This window comes from Hylaeus anthracinus, unplaced genomic scaffold (assembly GCF_026225885.1).
Source record: "Hylaeus anthracinus isolate JK02 unplaced genomic scaffold, UHH_iyHylAnth1.0_haploid 11997, whole genome shotgun sequence".
Taxonomy (NCBI): Eukaryota; Metazoa; Arthropoda; class Insecta; order Hymenoptera; family Colletidae; genus Hylaeus; species Hylaeus anthracinus.
The window spans coordinates 4,999,595-5,016,489 of record NW_026534344.1 but is presented as its reverse complement, the minus strand read 5'-3'; the positions used below and the strand labels follow the sequence as shown (position 1 = coordinate 5,016,489).

General features: G+C 37.2%; 1 protein-coding gene across 6 annotated transcripts in view; it reads right to left on the bottom strand.

Annotated features, from left to right (window-relative positions):
- The window catches only part of LOC128889837 (segmentation protein cap'n'collar), a 99,241-nt gene that overhangs the window by 47,776 nt on the left and 34,570 nt on the right, over nucleotides 1-16,895 (bottom strand). For all 6 annotated transcript variants that reach the window (XM_054147847.1, XM_054147851.1, XM_054147845.1 and 3 more), the window contains exon 3: nucleotides 13,756-13,831. In XM_054147847.1, the coding sequence (XP_054003822.1) occupies nucleotides 13,756-13,831 (76 nt within the window). The remainder of the gene's footprint in view (nucleotides 1-13,755; nucleotides 13,832-16,895) is intronic.

Here is a 16,895-nt window from a genome sequence, read left to right as displayed (position 1 = left end):
ATCTGAGTAAAACAGTAAAAGACTGAGCAACCCTGAGTAAAACAGTACCAAACTGAGCAAATCTGAATGAAATAGTATAAAACTAAGCAAACTTTAGTCAAGCTATGTAAAACTAAACAATCCTGAGTAAAACTATAGAAAATTAAGCAAAACCTGAGTAAAACAGTAAAAGACTGAGCAAACTAAAATCTAGTTCAACCAGTCAAACATTGAATCTTTGACTCATTCAAGCATTCGACTATCCAACATAGTTCAATCATCCAACCGACGAACAACCACAAAGTAGCCACGACTCAAAGACCTCAAACATATACGCCAACCTACTCTAAAACAGACGCCAACGACCTAGCAATCGATACGACTTAAAGCAGTCAGCTAGAAAAATATCTTCTACGCCATTGCGTATTTCGAACTAACGAATCGATTAAATAACTTGCTGTGTTGTTGAGTAAGTCATTACTCAAGAGAGGCTCGAGTCTTACACAGTTTTTGCGGGCTCCTGAATAGCGGAAACGAACGTGATCAATTAACGAAACAGTGGTTAGTCGAAATCTAGCGATTGTATACTATTTCTAGTAAATGTGTACAAATCACTAAACGTATACAGTCTCTAAATTAACTAATGGAAGCATGCGAATAACATCGAAATTATGTATTATTGCCATTTGTGCAATTCAACAAATATGGCAGGTTGTTGATTTAGTTTGGTTTGCGAGAAAGGAAAAGATCAATTATAAAAAAAAAAACTTCAACTGGTGAAAGTAAATAGCGTTTTAAATATACGCGATTGTGTGCAGCTACACATTCGCAGTAATAAATATATACATAATTGACTTTTATATTACACTTTTAAATAGAAACACTGCGAGTCTGAAGTATTACGGAGAAAAGGAAGAAATCTGTGCCATTGCGTATGTACCTCATTTCCTGTGTCGTTGAGTAAGTCATTACTCAAAGAAGATTCAAGTTTCGCACAAATGTGTGCTCTTGAATAGCGAGATAAACGTGGATCATTAGTGAAACAGTGGACGAATGAAATTAGTAGTTAACGTAGAAAATTTCTAAATCAGCTAATAAGAACAACGAAACGAATAAATTCACCATTCCAAACTTGACGTTGGTTTTTGAAGTTGAAGGCTGACGACCAGATTATTTATCGATTGGTTGTATTTCAAATTGACGTATTTACTTATGTATTATATAAATTTACTGTATATTCAAATTTACTATAGTTATTAATAGTCTCCTATTATTATTATTATAATAATAATGAAAATTTAATAATGTAACAATCATTCTTGTATACCTTTCAAGATATTCTTTCTACGCGTGACGAGCACGCCAAAGAAACGTAACACCGTTTCCCGTGCATTCTTCTAAATATATTTAGTTGATCCTGACAGTGACTAGCGACTCCCAATGCCGACCAGTAGGTTAAACTCAACGGATGATAAAGGTTGTAAACCGCTGCTGTTACGATGCTATCTAAATCCTGTCAAATGCCTGCTCTATCGATACCTTTTATTCCTGTGTCGTCACTCTCATTCGAACTCTGCTCAGGATCCTCGAGATGCGTCTGATTAATTCTATAATTACCATACAGCCTAACTAAGGAAGAGTAACAAAGGCCACGTGGTGCGACATTAAATGAAAAATCAACATTGCAGAATTTTCAAAGTCAAAGAACACAGTGTGGATTAAAATAGGTCAGTTCAACAAATTCTCGTAACGCAGACATTCAAATTAATGATAGTAAATAAATAATACCCTAAGTAACTCACGAAGCGAGTGTCGTGCTTTCTACCATGAGAAATTAGTAACGACAATACAACCTAACTAAGCGAAAATGAATTCGCAAAGCGAAAGAACGAAATGTGGATTAAAATAGCGTAATTCAACAAATGTCTCGTAAACTACACATCCAAATCAACGCTGATAAATAAATAATAACGTTAGAAGTCACGATGTGGATATATTATCCTTTCAGCCAAGGCACGCATCGTGCTTTCTACCAGAAATTAATAATAACCGTACAATCCGTCCAAGCAAGAATTTAAAAGTCCACGAAATAAGAAATGTAAAAATAAATAAGAAATTAACTTTTTGCAGAATGTGCAAAGCCCAAAAAGGAAACACAGTTCGAAGTAGCTTAGTTCGACAAACATTTCGTAAGTTACGTATAAAAATTAACGTTAATAAATAAATAATACCCTAAATAATTCACGAAATGGATATCATCCTTTCAGCCAAGGCACGCATCACGCTTTCTACAAGTGGAAATTAATAATCACTCGTACGATGTTTCTTCGATGACAGAGTTCGTTAAATACACAGACTGGATACCGTAAAGGTTGACGGATTAGTTTATACCTCGTCATTAGTTACAAATTCTTTACAGACGTTTGTGTGGGCAATAAATATGGCGGCCGGCATGAAGATGTTCTCAATTACGCGCGAAGTCTATTGCAAGATACTTCTCCGCGATGACGGAGGGGGGAAAAGGTTGGCTCTGAATGGCAAGTTCAGTTCCCAAGCATTGATTTATTAATCAATAAGTGCAAATCACTGTATCCCAGGCTACTATGTATAAAACGGAACGCGATGTCCGACAAAAGTATAACGTAACAATGCGCGCCAGATCTAGTGGAACCATCGTGGATGTAGGAAGTCTAGGACACCCTCTGTATGCGATAAATAATAGTGGCTGGATGAACTTGTGCTTTTCCAGCAATACCAACTGATAGATAGGATCGTGGTCTTGGACTTTTTCTTCCTTCCTTGTGAAAGGAATAATGCGACTTTTATTCTACGGCCACCGTCTGAAGATCAACCGACCGTCGGAGCACGATACAAATCTATTTCCTGACGATTCTCAGCAGGATTCTGATCTTTTATACGGAAAAATATTGCGTGACCTTTTAATGATGCAATAATATGCTCCGATGCTGTTCGGCATAATTTAGATTTTACTCGTTCTGTTTAACCTTCTGCTAAGTATCAGTTAGTTAAGTAAGAATGAACGAGACGGGGAATATTTAAGCATATATGCGAGGAGGACTCTGTCTTCGAATGATATTTATTCTCAGGATGAGATTTCGATTCTTTATATTCAAATTTTCACTAAATACGTGTACTTGAGTATATCTCAGCAATATAGCTGTTATTCTTCATTTGGAAATAAATACGAGGAGGGTTTGTCTGATTTGAAATCAAACGACATTTATTCTGAAGCTGAGACTTTGATTCTTTATATTTAACCTTTCACTGAATATAAGTTTCGTTAAACATAAGTTACTCGATTAAATCTGAACAAAACAGCTAATATTCTTTATTTAAAAATAAACACGAGGATGGTTCTCAGCTTGAGACAGATTTCTAGGAAACAAAATTACTAACAAGTGAGACTTGTCAAAATTGATGCTAGAATTAAAAACATTCAGCACATCGCTTCTATGAAAATGATATCGTTCAATTAATCTACAGAAAAAAAATGAAGACACCATTATAGCACGCAAGAAGATGGCCACTCCGTAGATATTTACTGATTTTGCCTATTTTTATATATCCTTTTTCGAGTAGAAAGGTAAATAAGATAACATGAATTGTGGTTGTTTATGAAACGATCTGACGTTTTCTTGCATCGGTTAGTTTATTAAGTAACCGTCATAAGAAAGGTATCGCGGTGTCAATACGCAGGAATAGACATAATAATCAACTAGAACCTATTAATTTGGTTAAACGTAACAATTATAAGAAATTGATATATTACATACTTAGGAATCAAGGCTATGCAGCCAATTTTTTCACTTTTAATACGCGTTTATCGCAAGACGTCCATCAGTTAGATGTATTCAAGTTAGGATAAACCAGAGGTGGATAAAATTCATTCGGATAGCAAATTTCATATAACAAGTAACAGATGACCATTGTTTTTATCCATTATTTGTTAAGATTAATTTATGTTTCACGTTAAAATAATAGTAGCTCCTCGTATAACTGTTCAGTCGAATATATATTGTGAGTAAATCATCGGATGATAAATCCTGTTCAACAAGAATTCAGTTATAAACTCCTTAAAAAAATTAATCCTTGCGATTCGAGATGTATTGTGAGCGAATGACAAATTTTTATAATTATCTGGCTTGCCTTCCTGTATGATATATGTAACATTCCATCGTGTTTTTTTTTACACTCTGCCTTTACATAACATAACATTCATGATGGTTTTTTCGTCGCCTTTTTCCCTTCAGCGCTTACGTAATAAGTATAAATTGCTATTTATGCGTTTCCATTTACAGACAGGTTCTTCTCTCTCACTGGAGAGCATACCTTGGACATTGTACGATATTTTTACTCGTTAATTGATCCTTTGGTTCAATTAGGCTTGGATGCTCAAAGTTACTATGATACACTGTTGAAATTCAAGCAGAAAGCTCGACGATTGCTGGTTCGTTAAAGATAATGTAATTCTCGATGAAGTGGAAACGACGTGAATCTAGAATCTAGATCATTGAAAAGATGCAAAAGATACTCTTCTACCCTCCGTTGCATAAATTTTATTTTAAATTTCAAAAAAGGAATTACTTCTTTATTTTGTATACAAGAAGGTAGAAGTGCAAAGAGGATATAAGGAGTTACAGAATGGTTATAAATAGAAAAATTATACAGAGACCTTCATATGATGCATAAATATAAATGTCCATGACTTGAGGAACTGTTTAACTTAAATTATTTCAAGGTGAAAATTGGGTAGTATGAGATTGCATTGTTTTATTAAAAATGTAATCTTATGTGAATGTGGAATAACAAGCTCAGTAAGTAAATAATGAATTAATAAATAATTAATCAAGTCCAGACTCTACTCGCAGCTTCCCAAACGTAATCCAAAAGCGAACTTCTTAGCTTCTGTTTATAAACAGGATTCTATTAAATTCTCTAGAACGAGTCGAGTGCGTGTTGCAAGTTGTCATGATGCACAAATTCCCTGGAAAGACTTAGTGGCACAATGACCCATTCCATGACAAGACAAGTTTCAAATTGCTCGATCGGTAGCGCCATGCGAGTGCTTTCTGTATAGATCTATATAGATCAGAAGACTTTCCTTTCCCCGATGGCACAATCATTTTCTCCAATCACGTCCTTTTTTTAAATGCAACAAATGATGCGAGAAAATGTGAACCAAGAAATTTCTCTTGTTAAATGTAAACACTGCGTCTACTTGTTCAGTTCAGGAGCTTTGTTGTCTTTTAGAGTCAAATTATTAACGAACGCTACCTGACGGAATATTTTTGGTTCAGCTCGGAAACTCTCTGGATTCGAAGAGCGTTGTAAAACTATTCTTAACAGAAATCCTTTTCGAATGATTCATAAAATAACAAACTGGATTTAACTTTCACATCTAGGAGACACGATAATTTCACAAAGAAAGGAACTTCTTGAAAAGAATTTCTTAGGAAGGTCGGTTGGGAACAAAAATGACTTAATACCATAATGACAGGTCGAAGGTCGATTGAAGAGAGTACCTAGAAAGGGCTGAAGGTGCTTCAAGTGATAGGCCGACCTAAACCTGTCCGATACACATCTATCCTAAATCAACAAAAAGCTCTCAGTGAGAATCATAGTCCTCTAGCAGATTCTTTCTTCAGTATTTCGTTATGCATTCCCGCGTGTACTCCAACTTGTGTTTTGCTCGTCTAGATCATGCATAAACAATCGAAAACTAGAATTTTGAAAAACTGTCATATATTAAGGTTTCGCAAATTGAGTTACCATGTACCATAACAAGAAAATCATAAAGAGCGGAGAAGCGTTCATTTTTGAATGAATTGCAGCTCAAATTATAAACGAGGAAAGATGTTGAAAAATTATGGTACAATAAATGGTATAATAAATTTATTTTTAAATTAATTATAACACAAATAGTATACCTAGAAGAGGACTTTTTACTTTCATTTCTTTGATTTAATAATAATTTTAGCCTTCGCAATAATCGGAAAGAGACACTTACGGTACATTCACGTATGAAATGTTGCTTTTATTTTGGACCTATGCATCAGAAAATATAGAATAAGTGCTTAGTCTAGAAACTATTATTTTGTTCATAAACTTCTGTCAGTATATATATATATATATTACACAAGGAAGTAACTATTATTCTTTTCATATCGTCGCGAACCTACACGCTCATACGTAATTTCATGTCTATTGTTGCTGTGTATTTTCATCCCTAAGCTTCCTGGAAGTGCCCTTCTGAATTCGTCCGGAATCCGTGGCGTGCAACGAGCCACGATATGAGTAATGATGCATGCTAGTATTACAGGGGTGGATGTGGCAAGTCATGGCCCCGAGTATCCCTGTAACCCCATACATGCCTGACCGGGCAGCTGCCCCCAACCACGTCTCCCATGGGGGTTCCTCGCTGAAATAGCCAGACTAACATGGCGGAACGTGTACGACTCCAAATATTGATTCCCCCTTGAGACTTGCCTCGAAAAAGTTACAGGTAACCCTCCCCTAACGCGGCAGCAACGTCTCGATTTTCAAGATTCCATTTTTTCATTTAATACATATATTCTTCTCTAAACTCACTCGAATATTCTGAATTAAATAGGAGTATACATATGTCGCCAATATTTGGATAATTCGAAGAAGAAGATTGTATAGAACGTAACGCTACTTTTTCTGTGTCGTTCGTGTATTCAATTTCCATGGAATTTTAATGCATAGAAGAACGCCATTGCTGAATTAGTGAATTGGCTGGAATTCGTGCCGCGAAACCGCCATTTTGTTGACGACAGAGAAATCTGTCCTTCGTTGTGAAAGTGGTATAAGTCCATCTTCCTGAGATATAAAAGGTTCGCTTGTGAATCAGTAATGAAGCGTGATCAGGGTTTCTTAAATAATATCTTCGACGATAAGTACACCGTGTGTTTTTTTTTTTTTTTTTTTATTTAATGCAATTGGAATCTTTATATAGAGAATATTGTGCTCAAGTACACTATGCCTTTACATTGTCGTAATTTTGGAGTATCTAGGAACGTGAGATTATTCACACCATTTGCATAATAAATATTCTTCTTATTTCATTTAGCAATTGAATTTAACTTCGTAGATTTATAAAAGAAATATTTCTCGACTCTTTCGTAGACAAAAGAATTTTTCGAAGTATTCCTTGCAAAATCTCTATTTTACAAGAAGATGGACTCATACCTCTTTCTTTCTCATGAATGGCTCATATTCAGACCATTCCTCCGAAGGGTTCGTTCCCGATTCTGTACCCACTTGGGTAGAATTGGTTACGGTTGTTGCTACGCATCGACCCAATGGGATATTATTTTCTTTCCCTCTTTGTAGCCGAGACGAATCGAAACGGAAATTAATACAACACTGGGAATAAATTGCATCTGGGTGTCTTGGGTGACTTTTGGTGAGCAGTGGGAGAACTCGGGTAACCTAACATCCCGAGCAACGGAAAAAGAGATCGTAGACTACCCTGTACGTCAAATGTCACGTTTGGAAACCGATTTGGAAACTGATCGATGTTAATCGTCGCATAAGTTTCCATTACAGACCCACAACTATTCGCAGTAATGAAAGGTTCAACCAGAACCTAAGATCGAAACATTTGTCACGGGTAATATCATGAATTTTTCTATTTTATTCAACAATTGGATCGACAATTCCATCTTCCTTTTGGTCCTCCGAATCGAAAGCTTCGCCTCGAACTTTCCGTTCAATCAAATAGATATCGTTTCCCATTGATTTCCTTCGAGTTTACAGGAAAGCGGCCCACTTTTTTGCCCAGCCTCGAGCACGTGACCGACGATATATTATAAAGTAGAGCGAAAAATGTATGAAAAGCACGCGTGCGTGGTTAAGTGTCAGCGCACACGCATGGCGGATGCGGCCATACTTTCACAATCTTCCCCTTTAGAATTTCTGTCGTCCACGCATGGTACTTGCGCACTATGCACCGCCCGTGCACGTGGCAGATGTTCCATATTAAACACTCACGCATGCGTTTCGTATCCTCCTTTCCCCACCATTCCCGATTCCGTTATCCCCATCCGATTGGATCATCCCATTGGTCCACCAATCCAATGTCCTCGGGTTTTCCTCATTTATTTGCAATCGACAAACCACCGAACCTTCCACGTTCTTATTATGTCACGCGCGGTGCTAAATTTCCATTAAGCTCGGCTTATCCTATATGGACCCAAGAAGAATGCGTTTTATCGTTGTCAAACCAGATGGAGAACACAAAGTGGGTCACGAGAAATGGAGTGATTTAGATTGTTTAGAATTTTAGGGCATTTATGTTCCAAGCTAATCGACAGGAAATTCGAATCGCTATATAGGAAAGTAATTAGGTCGAGAGATAGCGAATCGACAAATTACTGAACTTTCTAGTTTCTTACTATGGCACTCAAGGTGATAAATTTCCGGTTAAGCTCGACTATTATAGTATCGGGCCCAAGAAGAAAGCGTTTTATCGTTGTGAAACCATATGTAGAACATAAAGTGGTTCACGAGAAATGGAGTAGTTTCGATTGTTTAGAATTTTGGAGCATTTATGTTCCAAGCTACTCGATAGGACATTTTAATTGTTATATTGGAAATCAATTTTCTTTCCATTGAGCTCGATTATTATACTATTGGATATAAGAAGAAAGCATTTCATAATTTTTAACACACTTTGGAGAACATAAAGTGAGTCGCGAGAAATGTTGTGGCTTAGATTGTTTAGAATTTTAGAGAATTTATTTTGTAAAGTTCTTCATCGTAGAAAAATCAAATTATTAAATAGGAAAGTATCCAAATAGAAAAACGGCAAATCGACAAACCACTGCACCTTCTAGCTTCTATTACTTTATGTATGGTCATCAATTTTCATTAGGGCACTGGATAAGCTAGGCTTACGTTATTGGACACGAGAAGAAAGCATTGCATTATTTCTAGACCGTCCGATGATTATAAAGTTGGCAAATTATGAGTAATACGGTAATCTAGGCCATTTAGAAAAAGCGTGATCAATACAAACTACTTTGCTTCAAATTATTAAAGAAAAGCATCCGAGATGAAAACGAGTAAATCGACGCGAGTAATGTAAGTGCATCTTACTCTGGAAAATAAGATCCTTCTAATAGTTGACCCTCTGTTTATGTCCAATGGTAAAATTAAACAGGGATCTGAGGCTAGTTACTCCAAAAAAAAGCCCTCTTCTTTCCCAAAAATTTCCCATTTTTAACCTATTAGGCGCACACAACGAAGGCTTTGAAAATAGCATATGCACCAATTTTAGATCAATAAAATCCTAATATCAACATGAAATTACCAAAAGAAAAAAAACGGCAACGACTCCCTCGCCTGACTTAATCCATTATTTTTCTTCGTGGAATATGCCCAACTAAATGCGTAAAAATCAATAAAGCTGCGTTGCCAACGGCAAGTTTATCGACAAAGATCTTTCCTCCGAGCACGAGCTTTTCAGCGATGAAAAAACATGGTCGATAGCAGAGCAAAGAAAAGCATATAGCGTCGGTGTAAAGGACGGGGGTGTTGCGCGTGCGAGCGGCGCGCCCGACGCGAGACAATGCTATGATAATTTATTCTATGGATGTAAACTTTTTACAGGATCCACCATGTAATCCATCATGCTTCGTCAAATTGGTACAAGCGCTTCGTATGTCGACGGCAACATACTGCGCCCTTTTTACTCTCCTTTTCTCCCTCGTTCCTTTTCACAAAAGCACCAGGCTGCGTGAAGATCGCGATTCGACCGTGCCACGTCCATGTAACCGCAGGAAACGATTTGTAATAGTATTAGGATCACGTGTTGCGAATAAATTTACATGTAATCGCAAGTTCGCCCTTTCGAATGAAACTTTGTATCGGGCTACGACAATATCGTTTTGCAATTCCCCTGGCGAAGGTGTTGCTGAACTTTTACCTGAAGTTACTTCTCCCGGTTCGATGAATTATTCAGTTGTTACCCATCCACGATGGGGCCTTTTATTCTTAGCCGGCGTGTGCCATTTCTTAAGGTGTATGATTTCGTTGCTTGCTTATCGTATAGAAAGTTACAATGAAAAATTTCTATTTTGGCTGTTGTATTTATACCATTCTTGTTATCTTGGAATCTTTTGAAATAGAAAGCGTTGTTCAGGTCTAAACGATGGATGGCATTTCTTAAGGTCGATGCTTCTATTATTTGTTTAGCATGGGTACTGGTTACTTTGAAAATTAACGATGAAAGTAAAAATTGTCTTTAAAATAAAATGGAAATGATTATCCTGACTAGAACCCTTTTGGAAACCCGTTAATAATATTATATTGTTCGTTAATCCAACCAAATATTCCAATAACTTGGAATTGATAACGACGGTTTCGGTAGAAATATATGTGAGGATTTTTGAATGGCGAGCAAAATCAATTCTTTGCTTAACTTTCTGGTTATTTTCATCCGTGCAATGTATTTTTGAACCATGTTTACGGTTGAACTCTGTCCAAAGTTGCTCGCCATGTTCTCCTAACTAAATCTTAAAGAATAGCGGCACTCAAGGAATTTGTACTTTCTTTTGTCGAACGATTCATTAATCACACAATGGCGTACGTCGATCGACAACGAGATAACCGCGTAATGAGCTCTCCGGTGCTCTTGTTAGGTTAGCCAGTGCTTTGTAAAGTGGACTTATTATTGCAGAATCCAATTAATTTGCTACAACCAGCTACCCAATACAGTGAAACAAATTATCATATTGTAAATTACGATAAACCCCAAAGACGGTACCTAACATTTCTTTCGCTACGGAGATGTAATGTATCGCTGAAATTCTTTATCACAAAGAAATTCTAGTTTTTACGGTACAGTAGCGATTTGATGAATATTTATTTATTCTGCTTGCAAGTTTCTGACTTGAGTATTATACAAAAGAATTCTCAGGACTACCTTAGAACATCTTAATTCATGTTTCATTTTGTTTCCTCCAATTTAGTCGAACGAATTCTTTTATACGGTTTTGGAGAATGTTTCTTGAACAAAAATTTCTCTTTGGTTACTACGCTTTACAAACTACGCAAAATATCATTTTCAATGCCTTCGAATTCCATTTCAGTGCCTTTGTGGGATCCTTAGTAAAGTATTGATAGAAGTTTCAGAACAAATGTATCAATAATTTGCGTCATTCCTGAACTTCTATCTCAAAAAGAGTCAACTACCATAGCTTCCAACGCCCCACAATAAAGTTTGCCTAAACTTCTTTTCCTACAAACTACGCAAAATATCATTTTCAATGCCTTCGAATTCCATTTCAGTGCCTTTGTGGTATCCTTAGTAAACTATCCATACAAGTTTCAGAACAAGTGTACCAACAATTAGCGTCATACCTGAACTTCTATCTCAAAAAAGAGTCAACTACCATAGCTTCCAACAGCCTACAATAAAGTTTGCCCAAACTCCTCTTCTCCCGAACCCTACAACAAACTCTTTCTCTCAAAAAAAAAAAAAAAAAAAAAAAAAAAAAAAAAAAAAAAAAAAAAAAATATCCTACAAGAGGCCCAAGAACAAAGAGGATCGACATGTTTCGTAGAGCTCCTTCGCACCTAGCGAGAATAGCCGAGGACTTTTTCGCTTTTTCCAGGCAAGAAAAAGGAAGGGCTGTTCGCGGATAGCCGACATTTTAAAAAGGTCTCGCCGAATGGACCTTCGTCAAGCGTCGATACTAAAGGCGACGTAGAGTGGATCACGCAGGAGGGCTAAGGCGCACTCTCAACCCGGCGCGAGCGACGCAAAGTAATTAAATACAGAGAAGGAGGGGAACGCGAAGGGCTGGCTGGCAGGATGATACGTAACGAGGGTGGGGAGAGGACTAGAACGGAAGGGGGAGGGAGGAAGGTAGCGAGGGCGTTTCTCAAGCCACTCCCCGACCTCTCCCCAGAGTCTCTTGGAACTGGAATCTGGTTCTGGAAATACGCGTGTACCTGAACATACTGAATCTTGGCGGTCAAGCTAAATGCTACACTTTCCATCTAGGATCGTACTTCGTTTCCGTCAGCGTCAGCTTTTCACCTAACGCGTGCATGAAAATGTCTCGTGAAAGATTTGTTGACGTCCGATAAATATAAACAGAATAATGGTGCTAAACGAATGCTGCGAATGATACTGGATTTTTTAAATATTTTGGCGATATTGGTATCGGTGGAATATGGTGTCCTTATTAGGCCACGTTCCCTTTGCGGTACGAATAATGGGTTAGAAATGTGTGTGTACACTTCGAAGTGTTCCACTTCGAAAATAAATCTAAATCTTGAGTTCAGATTTGGAATCAAGGCCTCCAAAAAGTCTTGCGTACCAAGTTTCATGAAAATAGTTCAAAAGTGAAGATGTATGCTTCAAAGGTTCAAATGATAATTTAGCTTCTGATAAGGGTGCCAGTCGATAGTTTAAAAAAATACTATTACAGATATGTATTGTATTGCTGAGCATGCCATACACAAAAATTGAAGTTCTCAAATTACTTCACGATAGACTACTTAACATTTCTACCAAATGAAGATGCTCTTTAGCTGAATAATACTTATATTACACAAGTACCTACATTGGAAAAAAATATTATTCTAGATATATAAATATTGAGGTTGAAAATTGAAAGGAGTTCATTCTTCCAAACGAAAAATCCGCCATATTGGTAACTAACCACCCTCGTACGTCATACAACCTGGACAAATGCAACACTTTTGCGTTATATAAACAGGAAACAGTGTCTTACTGGAAAAATTCAGAATCTCTCTACGGAATTGTAAATAAATGAAAACAATTAGCGCGCTGTCGTTGGAGTGTATCAGTTGCGTTTTTAACGGCGTCCAAGGTTTCCTTTCGGTTGCTAAACATTATTTTCTATTGCTACCGGTTACCAGTCAACGTTTAATTGCCGTAAAAACGCACTGGCAAGAAAATGATCAACGGGTGCATTTTACCGACTCGTTTATGGTAATTAGAGTCGCGAAAGGCGCGGCCAGGTGCGGTTGAGTCTCTTGGTGAAACGTTCAAATTGGCTCTTACAAATTGCCATGTTAATTCGACACGGTTCGAACGCGCACAACCAGCTACTTTTTTTTACTGTCGCTGATTTTTATTGGCGTGGCGAAACGGCTAGAATATGCAGTACGCGTCTATCTATCAGTTTGATTGACTTTTTAATTAGCCGCTCTTAAGGAAACCGACCGTTCGTGGCAGGTTAGGCTCGTAATGGAACTTACAACTATCGTTCGTTTCTAAATATCGACTTTTAACACAAGTGCCTGTTATATTTTAACGTCATCGATTGGTTTTGGGAGGAAATTCTTTAGCTAGGAATTTTAAGTCATGGATTTGGATATTTATTATTAAACACCAAATTTTATGCGTTTATATATGATAATATATAAATAAACATAACCAAAAGGCATATGCACAGAACTAAATATTAATATTATTATATTAATTAATAGACTATATTCTACGTACTTCAATTTTGCATCAACTTCAACTTATATTAAATTCAGAATGCAAGTGCTTAAAAACTCTGTGCAAAATAAAAATGACTTAGTACCGTTTTTTACCTGCTTTCAGAATATATTAATTTCAATTGATCGATCTGTTGTTTTTTTCCTATATGCTATGAAATTACTGACACGTTTCGTAGCTGTCCACGAGACTTTCAGTAAATAATCAGATAAAGTTTTTCCACAAATTTCACGAAAATGACAAGCACTTACCAGTTTCAAGGTCAACGGTGTAAGGAAGACCTGCCCAAGGATCCTCTTCTTGCACATCGAATTCCTTCGCATTCTTCTGCAAACGAAGGTCCAATTTGTCAAGAATATGCTCGATAAATCCTGAGTAAATCCTGATTTGTTCGTAAAACATTCGATATCCCAAGGCACTACGACTTTCAATTGCAGATTAAATCCAATAATTCATATCATTACGCATATAGATTGGAAGCAAGCCCAGTAACAATAATCCAATCAAAATAAATAATTAGTTTAGGATAACAAATGCTGGCAATAATTGCTTTCTTGTAGCGAACAGACCATATTTTGCGATTTATTTGTACGTTGAAATGTTTAAAGTTCACTTACTTAACGAAGCTCGGATTGCGAAATAGAGGTTTTCAAGTTAAACTGTCACAGTTTTTACAGCGGGCAATTGTTCTCCTTGGTTTATTATCCGCTGCAATTCTAAATAGATAAATAAAAGATTTCTTGCTAAAACTTTAGGATTTAGGACGACAAATTTTACGAGTCTCAACAATTCATTTCTCTAGTTTGTGTGCAATCCTTAATTATGCATTTTCTACCTTTAAGATTTTGTGTTCCGATGAAACACAAATGAACACGGAATTAGAACAACGTCGCTGTAATATTTAAATAATAATATAATATAAATATTGAAATACACGAAAATCTGTTGTAACATAGTTAATTTATGCTGTGCTAACATGATTCTTCGATCCAAGATAGAACTTCAGCAGGGGACTCGTGAAACTGATTTACCACTGGTTATGTCTTCGGCTCGTCAAACGAACTTCAAAGCGACGCCGCACGTGCGCCAATAAGACGGTCACGAATGCAAATTAAATATGCAACATATTTGCCATGCAATGCGTCCAATCTTTAATTTGAAATGAAACTATACGTGATTACAATCGAACGTAAAAGAAGATGTTGTTCAACTGTCCATCGTACTTGTTATTAAAAAAACAAAACTCTTTTCGAGGAATCTTTCTCAGCGATTCAATACTCGACTGCCTTCTGTAGGTACTTGCAACTGTAGGAACTAATTTATAGGAAGGAAGCAACGACGTCCATGTTGGAATGAACACGTTTGGTCCGAAATGAAGTCGTTTTCGTGTCTGGATATCCGAATCAAGACGCTTTCTCGCGGATAACCAAAGGGTGGAGAACGACGCTGGTAACAATGACGGAATTCAATTGGACGGGATTCGAGACCGTCAAGGCCGACGATTATAGAAACGTCATAATCAAGCGGTTCTAACAGCGACGCGAAAAAGGACTAAAGGGCGCTCATACGCCCGGGGCCATAGGTCGGCCATGTCGGTGTTATATACGAGCTGCAGTGAAATGAGTTTAATGAAAACAGCATTGTAGTCGATCATTAATCATAGCGACTCTCTGATAGCGGCTATCCACTAGCTTCTCTCTCTTCTCCCCGTCCTACCTGCTGCTTTTCATCCCCCTCCATCGTTGGTTCGGTCTCTTTTTCATCCTGTGTGATGTATCGTCGTCGAGTGGTGAGTTATCTGAAGACTTAGGGTAACGAATGCGAGCCTTCGATCAATCCTCTCGTGCTTCCATCGAATAACTTCCAGGAAATGAAATTAAGCGTGCCATCGACAATTGGACGTGTTTTGGAGCTACTGTGGTTTTTACTCGAATGATCGAGGATGAAAATAAGCGTCGAGGGTTCAAGGGGAATAGAAAATCTTATTGCGTACGAGAAAGAGTTTGAATAACGGGTCGCACTAATGTACACGTTGTAATTTTACTAATATAGCGTTTGATCGAATCTTGTTACGTATTAAACTGCGGATTTGATACATTTATGATATAAACTAATGTAACAAATACATGCTAAACGTAATTAAAAGGTACGTGCTCTTGTACAAAATGAAATAACAATTTTATTATATTTATTTTAGAATGTATGTAAGTATATTCTTTGCATGTTTCCGATATTACATCATAAATGTATAAAATCCGCAGTGTAATTATCGTTAAGGGATCAAATCGATTAGATGAAATAATTATGATGATTTTTGAACGATTGGAGTCAAAACTACATTTTTCGAAACGATATAAACGGTGACTGGTACACAATCCATTGAATCTTGTTATTTATGATGATTGAGAAATAAAATTGAATAAATATTATTATAATATACGTAACTGTACCCAGAAAAGATTACAATATCGAGAAAAAAAGAAATATACATCTTACTGTATCAAGATCATAGTTAGTCGATAGTGAATAAATAATTAAACGAAATCTAAATATAAAATTAAATATAATTTCACTAATCGAATCTTTCGAAACCTTAAAAATGGAATGTGAGTGTCAACGCTTTCAAGTTAATTGAAGAGAAGTATCCATATTAATAATCCAATTGATTAGAAAGTTCCCAGAAGCAATCTTCCCGAAAATTAGGATAAGAAAAATTCCGGCCGCGAGTTTGTGAGCCAAAGTAATTTGGAAACATTGTGTCACGGATCGGGCGCCATTTTGTCCTAAAATTTCATCCGAGAGAAATAATGAGGGAAGAGAAGGAGGCCAAACCCACTTCGGTTCGCTGGGCGCGTTTTCAATTTCCAGGACCATCAATACGTCCCTCGAATCCCTCTGCCATGCTGCTCCAATCTCTCTGGCTCTAGCCTCCCCTCTCTTTTTATTCCGCTTCTTCTCTCTTTAGATCCATCTCCCTCTCTACATTGTGTTCCAGCCGGCCAACCGGCTTCTTCTCCACCCCAACCCTCTTCCATCCAGCTTGGTCCATGGCGCCCCTCGCCGGGTGAGATGCTGCACATCTATCATTTCTCCAGCCCTTTGCATCGCATGAACAAATGAACGCTACCCGTTTCGACGGTTTTATGAAGACTCTTAACGCAGCACTCGACGGAAAAGGAGAGGGAACGCGAGCGTTATTTTTTGGAACGCTTTATGGAGAACTGGTGTACTTTGCTTCTACTCCCTGGTATATCTCCGATAGTTCTGTCCTACTTGGCGATGCAAGAAGCTTGTTTTTTACTCGAGAAAACTGGTGATTGTAATGCAACTGTTTACGTTTCAACCTTTCTTTCTTTCTTTCTTTCTTTCTTTCTTTCTTTCTTTCTTTCTT